The sequence below is a fragment of the Equus przewalskii genome, chromosome 6, assembly GCF_037783145.1.
Source record: "Equus przewalskii isolate Varuska chromosome 6, EquPr2, whole genome shotgun sequence".
In the NCBI taxonomy this organism is placed as follows: Eukaryota; Metazoa; Chordata; class Mammalia; order Perissodactyla; family Equidae; genus Equus; species Equus przewalskii.
Genome location: NC_091836.1, coordinates 72,157,840 through 72,180,265, shown reverse-complemented (window position 1 = coordinate 72,180,265; position 22,426 = coordinate 72,157,840). Strand labels below are relative to the sequence as shown.

Below are 22,426 nucleotides of genomic sequence, written 5' to 3'. Positions count from 1 at the left end.
CTTTAACAGATGAGGAGTTGTTTCTCGTGGATGAGCAAAGAAGTGGTTTCTTGAGATGGAATCTTTTTCCTGTTGAAGATACTGTGAAGACTGTTGAAATGACAACAAAGGTTTGAATATTACATAAACCTAGTTGATAAAGTAGCAGCAGGGTTTGAGGATTGACTCCAATTTTGAAAGTTCTACTGCGGGGCTGGCCCCCTGGCCGAGTGGTTAAGTTCGCACACTCCGCTGCAGGCGGCCCAGTGTTTCGTTGGTTCGAATCCTGGGCGTGGACATGGCACTGCTCATCAAACCACACTGAGGCAGCATCCCACATGCCACAACTAGAAGGACCCACAATGAAGAATATACAACTATGTACTGGGGGGCTTTGGGGAGAAAAAGGAAAAAAAATAAAATCTTTAAAAAAAAAAAAAGTTCTACTGTGGGAAAAACGCTATCATACAGCATCCCGTGCTACAGAGAAATCATCTGTGAAAGGAAGATGCAGCAAATTTCACTGCTGCCTTAAGAAATTGCCACAGCCGCCCCGACCTTCAGCAACCACCACCCTGATCGGTCAGCAGCCATCAACATCAAGGCAAGACTCTCCAGCAGCAAAAATACTATGACTCACTAAAGGCCCAGATGATGGTTAGCATTTTTTAGCAAGAAAGTATTTTTCAGTTAAACTTTGTACATTGTATTTTTAGACATAATGCTATTATACACTTAAGAGACTATAGTATAGTGTAAGCATAACTTTTATATGCTCTGGGAAGCCAAAAAATTTGTGACTCGCTTTATTGCAGTGGTCTGGAACCAAACCTGCAGCATCTCCGAGGTACGCCTGTAGATTACTGGTAATGGTTGTACACTGTATATGTACTTAATGCCACAAACTGTATGCTTTAAAATGGGTAAAATGGTAACACTTATGTGATATATATTCTATCACAATAAAAAAAAGAGGAAAAAAGCATATATTAAAATCAGAATTCTATATAGCATCTAAGTGTATATACTATCTTAAAATTTCCTCCCTGAATTCTCAAAGAACAGGAAACGTTTTTTCAAATTTGACCTTTGTATGAAAATAAATGACAAAATTAGTCTCACACAATCACTTAGAAATATTTATCTTTATTTCAGAATGACCCGTAGGACCTTATCCAGATAAACGTCCTGTCAGCACTTCTCACGGGTTATGACTCAGTTTTGCTTCTAACGGATCCACCAGACAGGTAGCAAAACTAAGTCTCCTCACCAAAACTGAGCTCACCAGAAAAGGGGTACCAGGTGGGCAAGGAAACCTTATTTAATCACTGCCTATTTGCAAGATGACTTCTTTTGCTTTCCTAAAACTTCTACTTTGATTCCCAATATATCAAGTTTTTAAAATCATTACTTTCACACTATATAGAAACAGTACTTTAAGTCGATTGATCCTTCTGCTGCAATAAGGTCCAGCAAAGCCTTACCACTTTAAGCAATCCTATTATGCCTATCTATGCTCAAGAAGTAGTTTGGCTATTGAAGAAGTGCTGGTCTCTCTAAGGCTTTCCTCAGGATCCACACATCAGACACTCATCTCTATTCTCCAAAGAGCACACCATGGCTGCTGTGTTCCTCTCCTTCTCTTCTTCCTCTTTTGATGCCTTTTCCTTATCTTTCAGCTTCTCTTTATTTAGAGTGAACTGAATCGGATTAGCGGCTGGTCTTGTCCTTAAATAATACATCCCAGTCTTCAAACCCTACGAGGAAAACAAACACATTAGGAGAAACTGTGAGAACACTAGACATTCAAGACCAATGTTTAAAATACATTTACATAAATGCAAATTGTTTTCTAAACTTGGAATTCTATTTCTTTGAGGAAGCCCTCTCAAAAATGCTTAAAGAGAGAAAAAGAGTCAGATAGTATACTCTGTTCTTTGCACCCCTAAAACGAGCTTCTCTCTTTGGAAATGGCATATATTTTTGTTCTTTAGTCTTTTTCTTGTTTTTATGTGTATGACTTCCAAGTTTGCCTAAGACAACATGTCTGCCTTAGATTAAGGGCTAGAAGATATCTCTGTATAAGAATAGATCATGACTACTTCAAGGATAAGGATCATCATCTTCTATTCAGTATCCCTAGTCCTGGCACACAGTATATGTTCAATAAATGTTTGTTAGATTAAAAAAATTAATTTTTAATTTTATATAAACACCCAGCATATTGCCAGGGAATATGAAGACAATCCAGAAGAAATGGACTTTACAGTTGGCAGTGACTACCTAAGTAATTGGCTCTTATACTTTAGATAGATAAAGTGGGGAAACAATGGGTGTTTTTGAATAGTGGGTTGACATATGTAAAGTTTTATTTTAGGAATGGTAGCAGTGCACAAGATGTCCTGGAGCCCAGAGATATCAGAAGAAGAGATCAGTTAAGAAGTTAAGAATGATGGCAGTGAAATAGGAAGGAAGATACTCAAGACATAATACAAAGGACAACCAACACAACTTGGCGAATAACCGCACGGAGAGTAAAGGGAGGATCACAGGTAACTCCAAGGTTTCAAACCTAGGAATGAAATAATCCTAAAAGCGAGAAAATCTGAAGTGAGAGCTTGATCTGGTATATAAACCATGGGCTGGTCTTAACATATTAGATTTGAAGTGAAAGAAGAACTTCCGGGTGGCAATATTTAATAGGTAGCTAGTAGATATAACTCTGTTCCAATTCCCAAATACCCCAAGTTGGCAATAAGTCCTTCTCGACTTCCTCCACCAACCTGCTTCCAGCCGTAGAAGTGCATGCTAGTGAGTTTGCCATAGTTAGGCTCAGCAATGTGGATGTTCAAAGACTGGCTTTGATCAATAAAAGCGCCTCTCTCGGCTGCCATCTTGAGAATGGTTTTCTGAGAAATTTCCCACACAGTCTTATAAAGTTGCTTCAGGTCATCAGGAATTTCTTGTATGCTCTGAAAAAGGTAAGCCAAATGTTTATTGTACTCTGGTTGAAGAAAGCAGTATGACTAACAGACTAATGACTCAAGAGTCTGGCCCTGGTTCTACTTCCCGCCAGGTCTGGCCCTATCATTCAGTACAATACAATATGATCCTTATCAAGTTTCCCAAGACTGCTCACCTCTTGCTTAGAAAGCCCAACAAAACCACATCTAACAAACAAAATATCAGCCTGGTGGTAGTGATTGAAGACCCATCTTTAACTAGGGCATGGCCAAAACATTCATTCTTCTAGAGGCACTTAATAAAGGAAGGAAAAGTCAGAGCTAAACAATAAATGACCCTTGTGTTTTGCAGAAAACACAAATAATCAAGGCCATAACTCACAGGGATATGATGCAAGGAATCAATGAGACAAAACTTTTTAAATAAGTTAAGACTCTGAAAACTACATTTGGACTTAACAGAAATAAGGTTTTCTTAGGTCCAGGTTTAACCTGCATCATCTAGGCTGGCTAACGCTATGGTTTCTATCAGCAAATATAGAAATGTTAGGAATCTTTATCTGTGTTGCCAAGCAAACCAATGTTTAGCCAGAGGCTTCTATCTACAATTAAATGCTTCTTGATTCTCAGTTGCAAATATTTTACTGTTAAACACTATTTGTGGCTCTGTCTTTTGGACTATCAGTCCTCAATCTCCATCACACTTTTTAATTAAGTTTGAATCTCTAATTCAGACCTTATATCAGAGGTCCCCAAACTTTAATGCACTTTGGAATTACCTAGGGAGTCTAAAAAATACCGATGCCCGGCTCCCATTCCTAGACATTCTTATTTAATTGGTATGGAGTGCGACCTAAGCTTCAGGATTTTAAAAATTCCCCACTTGATTCTAATGTGCAGAGAAGTTGGAAACCACTGCTTTATATTATTGCACAAACAAGAGGGTATATAGCTATGTAGCTATGTAAAGATGTATATAATCCTAGCACAACAATGCAGAGGTGAACAGAGCTACATAAGCCTATATGATCACAGTGAATAGCCATTCTTTCTCTCCACTGCCTGGGATAAGTGAGAAGCCACCAATGTTCAACTTAGCTCCTAAAGAGCACACTTTTTTTTTTCACACTGTACCTGGATAGAGCCATTGCATGCAATAATCTGATTTTTCATCTCTTCATTCCACAAGCCCCGCTCAGTAAGATCTTTCAGTAAGTGAGGATTTACAATCTGAATGGAAAAGCAAAAAAGATGTAAAGGAATAAATAACAATAACAAAGTCTCAACAGGATCACAGGACTGGAGCTTAAAGTAAATTACATGATTGAAGAATTATTTAACATTAGATTGCTGGTAAATTCTATTTTTTATAAAACAGAAAAGCTATATTCCTTTAAAATCTTGATATTTGTTATTCAAGAAACAGAATATATGGTATTTGCAAAAGTGAAAAGAATGAACATTGCCTAAGCTGGGTAAATCCATGGATTGGTTCTTTTTTTTTCTAAGTAAGGATACAATAAATACTTAAGAAGAAAAATCAGAAATGTACCCACCCAAACCTTACAGAAATTTATTTCAGGATATCTGCAAATTCACAAATAAAATATTTTAAATTAGTGGCTCTCAACCCCAGCTGTGCATTAGAACTACCTGGGAACCTTAAAAAAACAGTGGTCCCACCCACCAGAAATTCTAATTTATAATCACTTTCTAAAATGATACTTCTATATGCATCTTGAGTATCACCAACTTAAGCATCTGAGGTTACAGCATACACCATCATGATTACAGAATAGTTAAACAACACGTAAACTCGAATACCAACAAGTTATTTTCATACTTAACCCTCAATCCTTCAATTTTTCAGCATATATTTATTAAACGTCTATTATAAGCTGAAATAACATAGAACAATATTAGAGATGAAGACGATTCACTTTATCAAAGCTTTGCCCCCATACTAAGATAAAGGGGCATACTAAATATGAGTAAGCATTACTCCTAATATCAGACTTTTGAAAGATTTCCCTGTAGGTCTAGTTGTGATCTTCTCACCTGAAATTCTCCTGACAAGACTCTGCGAGTGTAGATGTTGCTGGTATAAGGTTCAATGGACTCATTATTTCCCAGAATCTGAGCAGTTGAAGCAGTAGGCATCGGGGCAATAAGTAAACTGTTTCTTACACCATACCTAAAGAAAAGGAGATTATTAGGTGCTGCTCCTAAGGCTACAATCTGCCAAGAAGGCAACTAATTTAAGTCACTGTAGTAAATGCAGCTTCTGTGAGTAACATCATACATGCATTAGATTCAAGTGATGACTTTTGAATTTAACTCCTACAGGGATGTAAGGCCACAGTACGAGTGGTATAGCTCGCCCCTCTCCTAAGTGCCTGACTCCTAAACAGGATTAGCACAGTCTTTACTGCTGACAATCCTTACCATGCCATGATTTATGCCACTTGCCCAGTGGCACTCAGGAATCAGTGCACTTGATACACTGTCTTGCCCAAGGAAACGCTCAAATGGCTGTTGCAGAGTCCTCACCTGTACCAGGGTACACTCGTTCAATCCTCACTTTTTCCTAAGGGCCTATGTGACCACTGTGCTAGAGCCTTTCAAAAATCATAATGATGTGAAAGTGGTCAGAATCAGACACCTATCACCACAATTCTCCATTATCCTAAATAGGATAATGAACAGGGAAAATTATGCTCAAAGCATATTCACGACTTTCTCTATTACCTCTTCAATTATAAGTTCCTAGAAGAATGTTAACATCTTTTGACTCTATTCAGTGCTTAAGCAAGAATATACTATCCGAACATGGAGAAGTCTTCAAACTGTCTTAAGCTCGTCCTTCAAATCTCAGCTCTGCAAACATTTTATATGACCCGTACCATTATGTATACTTTTTGTGTTACATGTCTTACCTTAGTCTTAAGTTTCTCCAACATAAACAGCTTGTCCTTCCTACATTCCAGACCTCTGGATTCATACAGTGCTTAGTATACAGCCTCATATCCTAATGGAGTCTGTACAACTGGGTTCTTTTTCTTTTCTCCCCAAAGCCCCAGTACATAGCTGTATATCCTAGTTGTAGGTAATTTTAGTTCTTCTATGTGGGATGCCACCACGGCATGGTTTGATGACCAGTCCATAGGGCCGCATCCAGGATCCAAACTGGCGAACCTCAGGCTGCCGAAGTGGAGCATGCAAACTTAACCACTCAGGCACAGGGCCGGCCTCCAAACTGGATTCTAATCTCACTCTGTCACTTTCTAATTGTGAAGCATCAAGAAAACCACCAACTATCTCCATGTCTTTACTTCCTCAGTAAAGTGGACAGTGCTTTCCTGTCCACAGACAGGGAAATGTTTTGAAACATCATACATATATGATATATCCAAACTGGAATTATCTGTAATCATTAAAAACATTAGGTAAATACTGAAAGAAAAAGATTTCCAAAATATATCACCAAGATTTCCAAAATATATCACTAAGTAAAGTCCCACAATATGTCAAGTTTGATCACATTTATATAACAAAACCCTATGTGTATATTTAGAAATGTACTGAAAAAGGTCTAGAAAAATATGAACCATTAACAATGATTATCTCTTAGAAAATGAGTAAGTTGGTTTTTCATTTGTTTTGTGGGACAAGTGGTTGGCAAAAAAGGTATGAAGAAGGGCTTTTACTTTCTATTTTATTTCTCTATTTGAACTTTATGAACAATGAATATACATTTATGTATTAATTTTGAGTTTTTTAAAAGTTGTATATAAAAATATTGAAACTACAGTATTTTGAGGAAAAGCAAAATAAAAAATAAAATAGAGTACAGGTCTATTTTTGGAAAAGTTTAATTTGCATGTAAATACGCACATGCACACACACTCAGAAGAAAGTCTGAAGGATGACAGACAAAAAGATGCAAATAGGTTTCTTGGGGGAAGTGGTAGTGGGATAATATTCATTTTACTCCCTTCCCACATGTATGTTTCTAAATTTTCTAACATGTATTATTTGAGTAATAAAACAATTTTCAGGCAAATACATATTTTTTAAAGAACATTTTAAAGCTATTGCTTCCTTCTGCAAACATTTAACACTTTGCATATGCATTAACCCAGAGATAACAGACTCATCCTGATAGAAATCGAAAACAACTTGTTTCATTATTCACTCAGGAAAACATTCTGCCTGCCCTCAAATCTCTTATATTCATTAATTTGAAAGGCCAGGAAAGACTCAAGTTTTACATTTTTTCTTTGACACAGTTTAACACATTACCCTCCAAAAAACTCTTGCAAAATCTCTAACTTATTCCTATGACAATCAATTCAATGAAAGCCATTTATGTGTCCAATGTGGTTAAGCAACAAATAAAAGTGAAAAACATTTAAAAAGCATGCACACGGGGCCGACCCAGTGTTATATGGTTAAGTTCTCATGCTCCACTTCAGTGGCCCAGGGTTCATGGGTTTGGATACCGCTCATCAAGCCACACTGTGGTGGCGTCCCACATATAAAATGGAGGAAGATCGGCACAGATGCTAACTCAGCAACAATCTTCCTCAAGCAAAAAGAGGAAGACTAGCAACAGATGTTAGCTCAGGGCCAATGTTCCTCACTAAAAGAAAAAAGCATGCACACTTGGAAATATGAAGGTTTAATGAGAAAAAGAACTACCTAATCTAGGCAGTTGAGCCCCCAAAACAAGATCAACCAGTAATAATAACACCTACGTATTAATATGCTTTCACTGTGCCAAGCAATTTGCAGGTTACTATACAGATATTATTTTAGGAAGTAGCTCTACAAAAATAGTTCTGCAGATAGGTCACTTTAGCCGCATTTAAAAGAGAAAAATGAGTTTCAGAAGTTAAAACAACATGTAACTTCTGAAGAGCCAGAATAAAAACCTGAACCCTCCTCACTTCAAAGCTACTTTATATCTTTACTTACTTTGCAATCTTCTCCTTTAGAAGTTTCCAGTCCCATAAGTCTGTGGGAGTAACATTCCACATATCATACTGAAGGATCTAAGGAATAAACAACCCAAATTTATGATAAATCACTTTATGACAATCTAAAACTGACAAAAACCAAACAAATGACTAACTGCCATGGCCCCCACATCCCAACAAATGCTGTTTTCTAGTAGAGCTGTGTAAGGAATACAAGGTCCAGAGATTCTCCTGGATAAATTTCCATGTAGTTACACTGATTAGAAGCAGGCTAAGAAAACTGGTTAAGGCTTATCTCCTCCCCATGTCCCTGCTGAGCCCTCTCAGAGGACTCATATCAAATCTACAAACCAGGAAATCCTAAGATTTATGAAGTGCGTTGCTGAGATGCATTCTCTTTTTGTACAGTAAAAGCATTACTCTACCCTCACCTTTCTTGATTGCCTTGATTTGCCCCTTGATCTATGTACTTAACTAATAAACACCTATTTTCTTTTTTTGAGGAAGATTGGTCCTGAGCTAACATCTGTGCCCATCTTCCTCTACTTTATATGTGGGACGCCTGCCACAGCATGGCTTGACAAGCAGTGCGTAGGTCCGCACCCAGGACCCAAACCAGCGAACCCCAGGGCGCCAAAGCGGAACGTGCGAACTTAACCACTGTGCCACCAGGCTAGCCCCTAAACACCTATTTTCAAACAATCGCAAGTTAGATTTCCTAAATATCAGAAGGAATGTCGGAACTAAAAATAACATCTTATTTTACACTGAAGAGAATCATACTACTGATAGTAAAGGCAGTGTAGAAGGCAGAATTCTGAGACAGCTCCCAGATTCTCACCCCCTGGTGCATAGGCCACATATAACCTTCTCCTCTTGAGTGTGTAAAGACTCTGGAAATATGATGGATGCCATTCACATAATTATGTCAAAGGTGAAGAGTTTCTGCAGATGTAATTAAGGTTGCAAATCAATTTTGAGTTAAACAAAAGGGAGATTATCCTGGGTGGGGCATGACTTATTAAATGAAAATCGTCAAGTGACTGGACTGGGCTCTTCTTGAAATGAGGAACCCTCCCTTTTACTGGCTTTGAAGAAGATGCCATGAGTTCTAGAGCTGCAAGGAAATGAATTCTGCCAACAACCAGGTGAGCCTGGAGGATCCTGAACCTCAGATGAGACCACAGCCTCTACCAACACCTTGACTACAGCCTTGTGAGACCCTGAGAAGATGACCCAGCTAAGCTGAGCCTGGACTCCTGACCCATGGAAACGGAGAAACGAATGCATACTGTTTTAATCCACTAAATTTAGCAACAGAAAACTAATACAGTTAGCATTTTCTTAACTCATTTTAGCAATTACTAGTTCTAAGTAAGAGATTAAAATAGGGCATCCTTTTTTCTAGGGGACAAAAGTACCATATTAGTTTCCTATGGCTGGTGTACCAAATTACCACAAACTTGGTGGCTTAAAATAACAAAAATTCACTCTCTCAAAAAATTTATTCTAGCGGCTAGAAGCCCAACATGTTCAGAAGGGCATGCTCCCTCCAGAAGCTCTAGAGGAGACTGTGTTCTTTGCCTCTTCAAGCTTCTAGTGGCTACCAGCATTCCCAGGTTGTGGCTGCATTACTAACCTCCGCCTCCATGCTCATGTTGCCTCCTCTTCTTGCCTATACCTCTTGTAAGGAGAACTGTCATCAGATTTAGGGCTAACCTGGATAATCCAGGATAATCTCCTCATCTCAAAATCTTTAATTATATCTGCATAGGCCCTTTTTAAATCAAATACGGTAACAATCACAGGTTCCAGGGACTAGAATGTGAATATACATTTTGAGGGTTACCATTTAGCCTGCTATAGGAACTCACAGGCAAAAAGAAATTTCACGTATATACTTACTCCTTTGCTGACTGGAGAGCCCTCATAGGTTTCATATGGGCCATCCTCCCTGGACAGGTCACAGCTGGCTTCCAAGGCTCCATAATAAATGGTTTCAAAGATTTGCTTATTCAGTAACTGGGCCTCTGGACTCTCAAAAGGATACCTCATCAGAATAAAAGCATCTGCCAGACCTTGTACTCCAATCCCAATGGGGCGATGGCGTTTATTTGATAAGCATGCCTTTGTGCCAACAGATTTAGAGAAGAAAAAGACAACATTACTGAATAGAAAAAGCAACATTCTTTGCCAAATGACGCACACTCTCTATCTCAGTTTTCTCACACCATTCCAATGATAACCATTTAAATAATGACTGGCAGATCATGATAAACTCCCTCCACCTTAGATTTCAATAAATTACCAATAAGCAGAGAAATCTATTCATACCTCTGGGATAGGGTAGTAGTTAATATCAATAATTTTATTCAAGTTTCGGACAATGACTTTGGTGACTTCAGCCAACTTCTGAAAGTCATATGTGTGTTCTGATGTGACAAACATATTCAAGGCCAGGGAAGCCAAGTTACAGACTGCAACCTGGAATGCAAAGAAAAAGGTCAAGAATCACAATTCTTATTTCTTCCCCCATACCACCATGTAAGCCTCCAATACTCTCTGACATCAAAATTTTAAATTTTATCTTTGGCTTTTCCCTCTTCATCACTCACCAGTTCACTTCCAAATCCCAGTATCTATTCACATATGTGAATTGTAACATGCACCAGTGAAACAGGTAAGATGGAGAGAACCCTGTGTTCCACAGCATATGGCTCTATCAGCAGACATATCACATTGTGCTATAATTTTTTATATATATCTATATCAGTCAGTAAATGTGCACTGTCCAATATAGTAGCCACTAGCCACACGTAGCTATTTAATTAAAATCAAATAAAATTTAAAATTCAGTTTCTCAGTTGCACTAGTCATATTTCAAGTACTCAACAGCCACCAGACAGAGAACATTTCCATCACTGCAGAAAGCTCTTCCAAATTACAGAAGACTACCTCACCCTCACTGAGATTCTGAGAAGCCCTTATCAGAAGATCCACATGTATGAATTTTGAAAAAGTTCTTCAGGTGATTCTCTCACTATATATACCACACTAGTTGGTGAGCTTTTTCAGGTAGGGATCATCTTTTATTTATTCTTATGTTTTTAGTACTAGCCCCACATCTGGCATATAGTAAATGCTTACTGTTGAATGAATCACCTTCTTTTCCATTTTGATTATGACCATCCCAATCCAAACTCTCAACTCTTTTCACCTAGACTCCCTCGTGCCCTTCATACCTACTCAATTCTACACATTGCCAAAGTACCCATTTTTAAAACATGGCTCAGATCACATAAGTCTGATAGATCCTAGGGAGTAAAACAAGGCAGGAAAAGAAGATAGAAAGTCCTGGGTATAAGGATGGAAGGAGTGCCATTTTTAAACAGTTGTCAAGGAAGACCTCACTCAGAACGTGACATATGAACAAAGAAGTAAAGAGGTTAGAAAGCCAGCGAGGTGGCTATCTGGGAGGAAGAGCATTTTAACATTCAAAGTAAACAGTAAAAATTCTGAGGCAAGAGCATGCCTGATATGTTTGAGGAACAGCAAAGAAATTAGTAGGGCTGGAGTACAGTGAGCAAGGGGGAAAGTAACAGCAGATGAGGTGGGGATATCCAGGTGTGTAGGACCTGGGCATTGTAAGAATTTTGGGTGGAAATGAAGTATTGACACATGCTACAACATGGGTAAGCCTTGAAAAGATGCTAAGTGGAAGAAGCCTGACACAAAAGGCCAAATATTATATGATTCCATTTTTATGGAATGCCCACAAAGGTAAATCCAGAGACAGAAAATAAATTAGTGGTTGCCAGGGACTGGGTGAAGAGAGGAACAGGGAGTAGCTGCCAACAGGTACAAAGTTTCCTTCTGGGGTGATAATGTTCTAGATTTAGATACTGGTGATTGTTATAGTATACTATGGATATACTAAAAAACATTGAACTGTACACTTTAGAAGGGTGAATTTTATGGTATGTGAATTATATTTCAATTAAAAAAAGGAAAGAACAAACTCTGGGTTGGAAAAGCAAAGAGGAGTGTTGTGCAGAGGAATGATATGATCTGATTTTTGTTTTGAAAAGGGTCACTCTAGACTGTATAATATAATCTATAAATACTTACTTGAGTATATGTCAATTTCCTCCAACTAAATAATAAGCTTCCAGAGGGCAGGGGCTGAGCCATATTCATTTATATCCCCAGAGCACTTAGTACGGTGTCTTATACATAGCTGGAGCTCAACACAATTTTGCTGAATTAAACTGCAACCTGAGCAGTACATTTAACTCACGTACCATTTTCTTCCCGACTTTTCATTTGTCACGTTTTTTTAGGTCCTAGAATTTGGGATCTGTTCCTTCCTCTTCATTTTCATAGTTTACATCCAGTATCTAAGCAGCCTGTCATCCATCTACTGCAACAATCTCCTTGAGCTAATCTTCAACTTCTTCTCATACCAAGCCACTTTATAACCAGAAGCAAGAACTATCCTTCTCATCCTAGCATTTTGATGCTATTTTCCTTTCAGAAACCTACAAAGGCTTCCTACCTCTGTGACATGACAACTTTCACCTACTATCTCCCTTCCCCCAGACATAGCCATCTCTCCACATATAAAACTTTAATGTACTGGCTCCATCAAAACAAACTTACCTGACTTTCATTGCACAAAACCTATCCCCTATCTCTGATCTGTCATACTGGCTGTTCTTCCCAAATGGAAAGCTTTTCGATAAACTTTTTTTTTAAAAAAACAAATCTATGTCCCATTTCTAGCCTTGCCTCTTCTGTAAACTGCTTTAAAGATCTGACATTAGAATTTTGCCTCACTATTCACTGAAAGGACTCCCTATGTGCTTACATACTTTAAACTGAATCAGCATCCTAACTCATTTTAATGTTTGTCCTAAACCACCGTAACTGCATATTGCTATTTTTCTCAAGTAAAGATTATTACAACAATGTGTGTGTAAGAAAAAGTTGACAGTCTTTTTCTACATGGTTTAGACTAAAAGATATTTAAAGGCATAGATCACATCTCTTCCTTCCTTGGTAATCTCTATTTTAGTGCCCTTCTGCTTACAAGCAGCTATGAAAACTCCCTTCACCCACCTCAAGTGAAATCAAGTGAGGGATTCACAAACAATAACTTCTTAAGATTCTTCTCTCAGTACTCTAGGCAGAAGTTTTTCTACTTACCTCATCTTTGCTGGTATATTCTACTATTTCTGTGCATAGATTGCTGCATTTGATCGTTCCCAGGTTCTGCTGGTTACTCTTCCGATTACAGGAATCTTTGTAGAGCATGTACGGGGTACCTGTCTCTGTCTGGGACTCAATGATGGCATACCACAGCTGCTGAGCCTTTACAACTTTGCGGACACGACCCTGTTTCTCATAACTGAAAGGCAAAGCTAATATTATTTCAATATTCCCTAAGAAAATCTTTATTGCAGACAACTATAAGACACTAAAATGTAAAATTATAAAAACTCTTAAATTTTTTTAGTTTTGGTAAGAGAAAAAAATAAGGAATATGATATTTATTTTACTCTAGCTAAAGCCACAGACAAAAATCAGGCAGTTTTAGACCCCTCCAAACATACCCCAATCCCACTAAATCAACAACACCTTCCATAGTAAAAAGGAGCAAAACTTAAAGTAGTCAAATTGTGCTATTGTGCTAAAAGTACTATTGTACTATTATTATTATTTTTTTTTTGGTGAGGAAGCTTGGCCCTGAGCTAACATCTGTTGCCAATCCTCCTCTTTTTGCTGAAGGAAGATTGTCGCTGAGCTAACATCTGTGCCAATCTTCCTCTTTTTTGCATGTGGGATGCCTGCCACAGCATGGCTTGATAAGCAGTGTGTAGGTCCACATGTGGGATCCAAACCTGCAATCCCCAGGCTGCCGAAATGGAGCGCACGAACCTAACCACTATGCCACCGGACCACCACTGTGCTATTATTTAATGAAGTATTAACATGTGTGTCCCAATTGCTCAATTCCTCCATGCAATATAAAGCATAACTTATTTTATCAAACGATTATGTGACAAAGCAAAAAAATAACCCTGCTAACTTTTTGCCTTAATTTTTAAAAGGATCAGTTAAAAAACCCAAGCACCTATTTACATGTCCCAAAGTTTTAAGAAAGAAAAAAATTAAAACCAAAATTTTGGTGAAGATTAAGGAAGAAAACCTGACCAAAATAAAATTATTAATCATATTCTCTTCTAGATGCTTCTGAAGATTCCTAGAAACTGGCTAATGACTGAAATAGTTATAAAATTTGGATTTCCCCAAATAAGAGAAACACATGGTTAAAACATTATTACTTCCATATTTTTCCCATACCTTTCATATAGCTTCTCAAACTCCTCTCCCCAAACCTCATCCAGACCAGGACACTCATTTGGACACATCAAAGACCAGTCCTACGAAGGGAAGAACGGTACAAACCATAAGAAACTTCAAATAACCAACCACACAGTCCATTAGGAACACTGCAAGGGATAGGGTGGATTCCAGACTGTCTCAGAAATTTGCTGTAGAAATAACCATTTTAGGCTCAGGCACAAACATCTAGTTCTATTTGTTTGTGCATAACCTTTTAAGCATTTAGGTCAGATAGCATCTACCTTAGAGAATAAATATCCAAAAAGGCAGCATGGCATCTCTTAACTTGCTCGGAATGTCTTCCATAGCATAACATATAGGTGAACTCTTCCTAAGCATGATTTAAGATGACTGATGATAAAGTTTACATGAATCGAGTCATTATTACTAACAGGTACCTCTCTCTCACCTGATTAGATTCCACTCGTTTCATGAAGAGATCCGGAATCCAAAGGGCAAAGAAAAGGTCCCTGGCACGCTGCTCTTCCTTTCCTGTGTTCTTCTTTAAATCGAGGAACTCAAAGATGTCTAAATGCCAAGGCTCCAGGTAAATAGCAAATGCCCCAGGTCGCTAACAGTAAATAAATCATCATTCTTTTCAGAATCGGAATGAAAGAAAGAAACTTCATATTTTCCAAAGCACTTTCATAATAGCTCCTTGAATTTTACTACCATTGATGGATTAAATGAGATAATACAAACGAAAGTGCTATAAAAATATAAAGTAGTAATATTTTACTTACAATTCTAAGAGCAAAAAAGAGCATTTGACATAAAGAAAATGTGGGACAAGAAAGGTTAAATAACTTGTCCAAAGTGACACAGTGAACTAGAAATGGAGCTTCCTCTTCAGTTGTCACCCAGCTCACTTGCATGACATGTATGTAAAACCCAAAGAAAATCACTTTGATAATAATAAGTTGTGCTCTTATTAAAGGTCAGAAAGGTGATATGTCTTATCAAGTGACCTTGGTTTTTTTTTAAAGTACATCAGAGAGAAATCCATAAACTAAGAGCTGATTAGTGTGCCTACATATCCATAAGAGACAGGCCCAAGTTGCAAACTATCCTGCTGATAACACTGGATAAATGACCCAATCCTCCCAACTTTACTTTTCCCTCTATAAAATGGGCAGAGTTCTATTTTTTTAAAGAAAACCCTAGAAGACATATTACAACGCCTTTTCAAGGTTAGGTATTAATATGAGTCACAAATTTAGAAATTCTTTGCAAATAAACTGTCATGTAAAAAAGTTGACTAGATCATTGGCTGCCTGGAGCCAGGGGTAAAGTATGTATGGGCGGGAGTGATTAATACAAAGGTGCATGAGGAAACACTTTGGGGTAATGGAAATGTTCTGTCTGGACTGGTGTGGTGATTACATAAGTGTATACACCTGGCAAAACCCATCAAACTATAGACTTCAAGTGTGTGCACTTTAAGTAAATACACTCATTAAATTGATTTTAAAAGTGAAAAAAAGCAACATTGTTAGAAACATGCCCAATGAACCATCTAATTATAAGCACACATGGCTAAAAGATTTTTAGTTCTGATTTCCAGTGCTTTCAAGTAACAGAGCATACCTTGTTTCCACCTTGATCCACATATCGAGCTGTGTTGTTATATACTCTCAGCATCGGTACAAGGCCATTGGAATTGCCATTAGTCTGTAAGAGAGACTGAGAGTAAAGGCCTCTGGAGGAGAAAGAGTGAGCTTAGCAAGAAAAAAAAAATGGCTCAACAGTGAACAAATTACTCTCTCCCAGTGTATAGAAGTTTCATCTGCTCTCCATCTCTACCTCTGCTTTGAAAACATAATACTCAACATAAAACAAACAAAATGTTCTTGAGTAAATTACAAATTATGTACAAAGTTATTTCATGGAATCTCTAATTTACAATGAGATATAACAATTACAAGTCAAAAGAATCCAAAATCAGGATAGCTAAATTTAAACTTCACACCCTCTAAAAGTCATTATATAAAGATGTACTTTGGGTAGAGTAAAAACACTACTACAATGTCTTTTTCCTAAAAGAATTCAAGGCAACTTCCAATAAGAATTATATGCAATGGATAGATCAAGATGATAAATAAAGTAAATGGAGATTCTCAGCAATAAATGGATTCTAGAATGAAGATAAGAAAACACAGACTCCTAAGACTAGAAGATACCTTATCAAATTTTAAAAATACTCCTTCTAATGTCAAGACAAGCCTTTGAACAGTCTATAAAGATAAGTGAGTAATGGCTCACCCTACTATTGTGTGAAAGGGCTGTATATATCACAGCAACTCCAAAACATCATATAATCATATAGTTTCCTTCTGGACTCTCTACCTTTATTCTATAGGGCTAGATATTTTCTTTACATCATAGATGAGGCAACAAACTCAGAGATGTAAAATAATTTGCACTAGGCCACACTACCCGCAAATAGTGGAGGTACGACTTAAATCCAGCTCTTACCCAAAATCATTATCTGGACTCCCAATGAATACTGAACTAGCAGGGCTGGAATTTACATCATAAAGTACCAATGTTTAAAGCTTGAATCCTGGCTCTAGCACATATTAAGCGACTGATCTCTGGAAGTAATTTAACTTCCTAAGCCTCAGTTTCCTCACTTGCAAAATGAAGACAACAGTGCCTATACTCACAAAGTCACTGTAAAGAGTAAAGTTCCTACCATGTGTCTGTAATTACATCTATCTCATAAGGTTGTAGTAAGGATTAAACAAGTAATTCCATGTAAAACTTTTATAACAGATTTAGCACACAGTAAGCAATCAACAAATGATGGCTGCTATTATTATTGCTAAATCAGAATTCCAAAATCTGAGCTAAAAAGGATCCTAAACATCATCTAATCAACATCTAGGACGACAGACGAAAATGAAGTCCGTAGTGAAATGACTCACTCCAAGTCACACAGCCAGCTGGATATTAAAAGACCCAGGTCTCCCAAGCCCCAGCATACACCCTCTCAACGATAAGCCCGGTTGCATATGGACTTGAATTCTTCTCACCTACACATTTTTAGTCATATAACAGAAGCTTACCCCAGCAATGTAGCTGCCAGTAGCTCGAATACAACTCACAGCAACACCAATTCCTCCAGCAGACTTGGAAATCAATGCACACTGCTTTAGAGTGTCATAAATGCCTTCAATACTATCATCTTTCATACTCAGAAGGAAACAGCTATGGGGTAAAAAAGTGAAAACTCAGCAAGGAAATAAGGCAAAGCAAGGTCACAAAAATGACTATATAATCCAAAGACAGTAAGTTAGGCAAATAAAAGATTTGAAGTTTACAAAATTCCTAGTTGTTTTTAGAAGGAAAAAAAAATTTACTAGATATGACACAATAAGACATATCAACATATCACAGTTTTAAAACCATCTTGCTGCCTGTCCTAGATATTAAGCCTAGAAGGAAGTCTTAGAGATAAGTCCAAAATGTTAGCTTACTAGTTCACCAGACTACAAATGTGCAATTATCACATTTTATCACGCAAATTCCTACAAATACATAACAGTTATTTCAACTTATTAGTAAGCCAAGAAAAATTAAACATTTATGAAAAAAGAGATATCTATCCAATGGCCAACCAATTCTCTGATACGTCCACCAAAATTTAGCTCCCTTACAGTTATTTGTAACCCCCTCTAATTGTGCTTTGGATCTCATCCTGCTCCCCTACCTCAGGAACCTTACTCTACCAAGGACCCCTTCACTATCTTGAATATTCAATCACTCAAGTGGATTCTATCTGTTGACCTTGTCTATTAAATATTCAGACATTCATAAAGATATACAGAATAATATAACATATACTTTGTTCTTACCACTGACCTCAAGAAATTAGACACTATAAATAGCACCTAATTACAATCTCGTGTCATTTCCATGCATTTCTACTTTATTTTAGCATTTATATATGTTCTACATTTTTAAAATTTCTGGTTGCATATTTATTTACACTTCTGCAACTTGCTTTTACCTCAATATTGTACTAGAGATTCATTCCTAATGATACATGTAGCTCTGGTTTGTTTACTTTCTCTGCTATAAGGTGTTCCACTGTATGAATATACCAACATATTTGTCCATTTGCCTGTCAACGGACATTTGGATTATTTCCATTTGTTTGCTAACAATGCTGCTGTGGAAATTCTTGAACATATCTTTGTGTTTATGGCTAAGGATTTCTGTAGGGTGTAAACTTAGGAGGGAAACTGCTGCGTCAAAAGATATGCATATGTTCCACTTTACTAAAGATCCTCCAAAATGGATGGATAAGTATATTCCACCTAGCAAGGTATGAGAGTTCCCCATATTCCACCTCTTACCAATACTTGGTATTATCAGTCTTTTAATTTTTATCAATCTGATGGGTGTTAAATATCTCATTATGATGTAAACTTACATTTCCCTAACTACTAGCAAAGTTCATCATCATCTCACATGTTTATTGGCCAATCAGGTTTCCTCTTCTACGAATTATTTGTTTATATCCTTTGCCCATGTTTCTATTTGGTTTTATGTCATTTTTTCATAATCCCTCAATAGTTAACATACATTGCAAACACCTTCTCCAAGTCTAAAACTTGTTTTTTCACTCCTTTTTGGCTCATAGAAGATTTTAGTTTTCATGTAGTCAATTTTCCTCATTTTTCCTTAATGTTGTTTTATCTATTTTAAGAAATCCTTAACCACCGTGCAGTCATACATATTTCCCTACCAAGATGTAGGTTGAGGTATTAACAGTCATGAATGTCTACAACTCACTTTCAAATGACTCAGCTAAGAAAAATTTTTTTTTAAATTTTAAAGATAAAAGTTTAAAAACATATATAAGGCAAAATGTTAGTAATTTTGTGATCTAGGCAGAGGTGGGTGTATGGGTGTTCACTGTCCTTTTCTTTAAAAAGTAAAAAGTTGAAGAGGAAAATAGATATTTAGCTATTTTCTCTATATGCGCTTCTAAAAAGTTTTACTTTCGCATTTAGATTTTTTTTTCCTTGAATTTATTTCTGTATATGGCATGAAGGGAAATTCAATTATATTTTCCCCATAGGATAACCAATTTCCCTAGGACCTTTTCCCCAGTGAAATGCAACGACACTTCAGTTTTTCATCTAGTTCCCATATAAGCCTGAATCTGTTTCTGGGCTTTTTTTTTTTTTTTTGAGGAAGATTAGCCTTGAGCTAACATCTGCTGCCAATCCTCCTCTTTTTGCTGAGGAAGACTGGCCCTGAGCTAACATCTGTGCCCATCTTCCTCTACTTTGTATGTGGGACACCTGCCACAGCATGGCTTGCCAAGCAGTGCCATGTCCGCACCCGGGATCCAAATCGGCAAACCTCAGGCCACTGACACGGAACGTACAAACTTAACCGCTGCACCACCAGTCCAGCCCCTCTGGGCTTTCTTTTATACTCCAGTGGCTTATTTGTCTATATCACATTGTCTTGATTACCATAGTTTTATAGTAGTCTTGAAATCTGATAGGCCTTTTTCTTCAAAACTGTCTTGCTATTTATATTAGTTTCCTGTGACTGCCCTAACAAACTACCACTAACTTGATGACTTAAAACAGAAATTTATTCTCTCACAGTTCTGGAGGCCAGAAGTTCACATTAGTTTCACTGAGCCAAAAGCAAGAATGCTCCCTCCAGAAGCTCTAGGGGAGACCATATTCCTTGCTTCTTCTAGCTTCTGGTAGCTCCTTCGCTTGTAGCCACATCACTCCAATTTCTGCCTCTATCTTCACACTGCCTTCTTCTCTTTCTCATGTAGCCTGTCTCCCTCAGCCTCTCTCTTATATTTTTGATTGGACATAGGACCCATCTGGATAATTCAGGATAATCTCCCTATGTCAAGATTCTTCTTGATCACACTTGGAAAGACCATTTTTCTTTTTTTTTTTTTTTTAGGAAGATCAGCCCTGAGCTAACATCTGCTGCTAATCCTCCTCTTTTTGCTGAGAAAAACTGGCCCTGAGCTAACATCTGCGCCCATCTTCTTCTACTTTATACGTAGGACGACTACCACAGCATGGCTTGCCAAGCGGTGCCATGTCCGCACCTGAGATGTGAACTGGCGAACCCCGGGCCGCCAAAGCGGAATGTGCACACTTATAACCTCTGTGTCACCGGGCCAGCCCCTAAGACCATTTTTCCTTATAAGGAAACATTTACAGGTTCTAGGGGTTCGGACCTGATATCTTTCAGCAGCCTACTAGTTTATTCCTGGTCTTTTGCTCCTCCATATAAATTCTAGAATCAGCATGTTGAAATTGTGACTAAATCTACAGATTAACTTGGGAAAAACTGACATCTTTACAATATTAAATCCATTTATGAATATAAAATCAGTCTCCATTTATTTTTTAAAGTCCTTCAATTATGTTTTAGAATTTTCTCCTTAAAAGCCTTACACAACTTTTATTAGATTTATTCCTGGGTACCTTCCAGTATTATAAATGATATATTTTAAAACTTAATTTTATAACAGCTAAAGTACAGAAACTCAATTTATCAACTTATATTAAACCTATATCCCGATATTTTGCTGAAATCTCTTTCTAATTCTAGTAATTTGTCTGTAGACGCTCTTGAGTTTCCTATATAAAAATCTTATCTGTGAATCATTATAGTTTTGTTCCCTCATTTCCAACCTTTTGTGTTCTTATCTTACAATGCTGGCTCAGGCCTCCACTACAGTACTGAAAACAGAGGTGATGGAGCTAAGTTTTTAGTTGATATCTTTTACCGAACTAAGGAAGTTACTTTCTATCTCTATTCTGCTAGGGTTTTTTAATTATAAAAGAGTATTAAATGTTATAAAACATTAGTGCAATGGATTACATTAATATACTTTTTGATGTTAACATATCCCTGAATTCCTGGGATAAACCAACTTGCTAAGGGTGTATTATTATTTTTTTTTATATATATTACCAGCCTCTGTTCCAGTGCTGCCTTTTTCAGAAAACAGAATCGCCATTAATCCTAATACTCTACCCATAAACTCAGGAACCATCCTTGACCCATCTCCAAAAGATCACCAAATTCTGTCCATTTTACCTCCTAAGCAGCTCTTGAATCTGTCTACTTTTCTCAATCTCTACTTTCACCTCCCTGACCCAAACTACCATATAATCTCTTCTACAGACTACTGTAAGTCTCTTAATTAGTTGTCAGTATATACTTTTTTAAACCACTTTATTGAGATATAATTCACATACCATACAATTCCCCATTTAATGCCTATAATTAACAGCTTTTAGTATATTCACAGAGTTGTGCAACAACAATCTGTTTTAGAAAATTTCATTATCAGCATTTGTCTCTCTCCACTTCATTTACTACACTGCAGTAAGAGATCTTTCCAGAATGCAAATTTCATTTAATCAGAGCAGGAGTGATTAAATGTTTGCTACATTAGTTTTTATGTGATGAACTGCCTAGTTTCTTCAGGTCAAGGTTTATTTCCCTAGTCAGAACGCTTACAGAACATTAAGAGCAACTATAGATGACACATACCTAGAAAGTTGTGGGCGGTTGGTACCAGCATTGAAGAGAGTGGGAGAGGCATGGGTAAACCACTTCTCAGAAAGAAGGTTGTATGTTTCAATAGCAGCATCAATATCTTCACTGTGAATCCCCACAGATACCCTCATCAACATATGTTGTGGTCTTTCAGCCACTAAAAACAAAAGAGAACCCTGCACATGATGAGACATGTCAGAAAAAGGAGGTTGAGACAAACACTTGGATCAAAAAAAGGAACAATAAAAAACTTGATATCAATAAGCAGGACAATTGTTCAATAAACAAAAGTTAAAAAGATTAGAGTTGAAATAGAAATGTCAAGGCTAATAGCTCAAAGCTCTATATTCAATAGAATGAATAGAAAATATTACACACAAACATGTTCATTTCTCACCTTTTCCATTGATCTTCAACAAATAGGACCGCTCCAGCGTCTAGAAAAAGCAAAGCAACCAAAAAACTTTCAACACACAGTTTTTAAAGACACAGTAGCTATATAATTCACAACAAAGTAATCTATTTAAATCTCCT

The 22,426-nt window shown here is 37.2% G+C and overlaps 1 protein-coding gene across 1 annotated transcript in view; it reads right to left on the bottom strand.

Moving 5' to 3' along the window:
• Positions 1–1,109: 1,109 nt before the first annotated feature.
• RRM1 (ribonucleotide reductase catalytic subunit M1) overlaps positions 1,110–22,426 on the bottom strand; it is a 34,618-nt gene continuing 13,301 nt past the window's right edge. Inside the window, exons 6-19 of the mRNA XM_070626099.1 lie at positions 22,290–22,329; positions 21,887–22,049; positions 17,395–17,536; positions 15,914–15,997; positions 14,736–14,897; positions 14,285–14,364; positions 13,127–13,328; positions 10,256–10,405; positions 9,827–10,048; positions 7,920–7,996; positions 5,001–5,136; positions 4,077–4,172; positions 2,763–2,951; positions 1,110–1,736 (exon numbers count right to left, since the gene is read on the bottom strand). Coding sequence (XP_070482200.1) covers positions 1,548–1,736; positions 2,763–2,951; positions 4,077–4,172; positions 5,001–5,136; positions 7,920–7,996; positions 9,827–10,048; positions 10,256–10,405; positions 13,127–13,328; positions 14,285–14,364; positions 14,736–14,897; positions 15,914–15,997; positions 17,395–17,536; positions 21,887–22,049; positions 22,290–22,329 — 1,932 coding nt within the window. The 3' untranslated portion in view covers positions 1,110–1,547. The remainder of the gene's footprint in view (positions 1,737–2,762; positions 2,952–4,076; positions 4,173–5,000; positions 5,137–7,919; positions 7,997–9,826; positions 10,049–10,255; positions 10,406–13,126; positions 13,329–14,284; positions 14,365–14,735; positions 14,898–15,913; positions 15,998–17,394; positions 17,537–21,886; positions 22,050–22,289; positions 22,330–22,426) is intronic.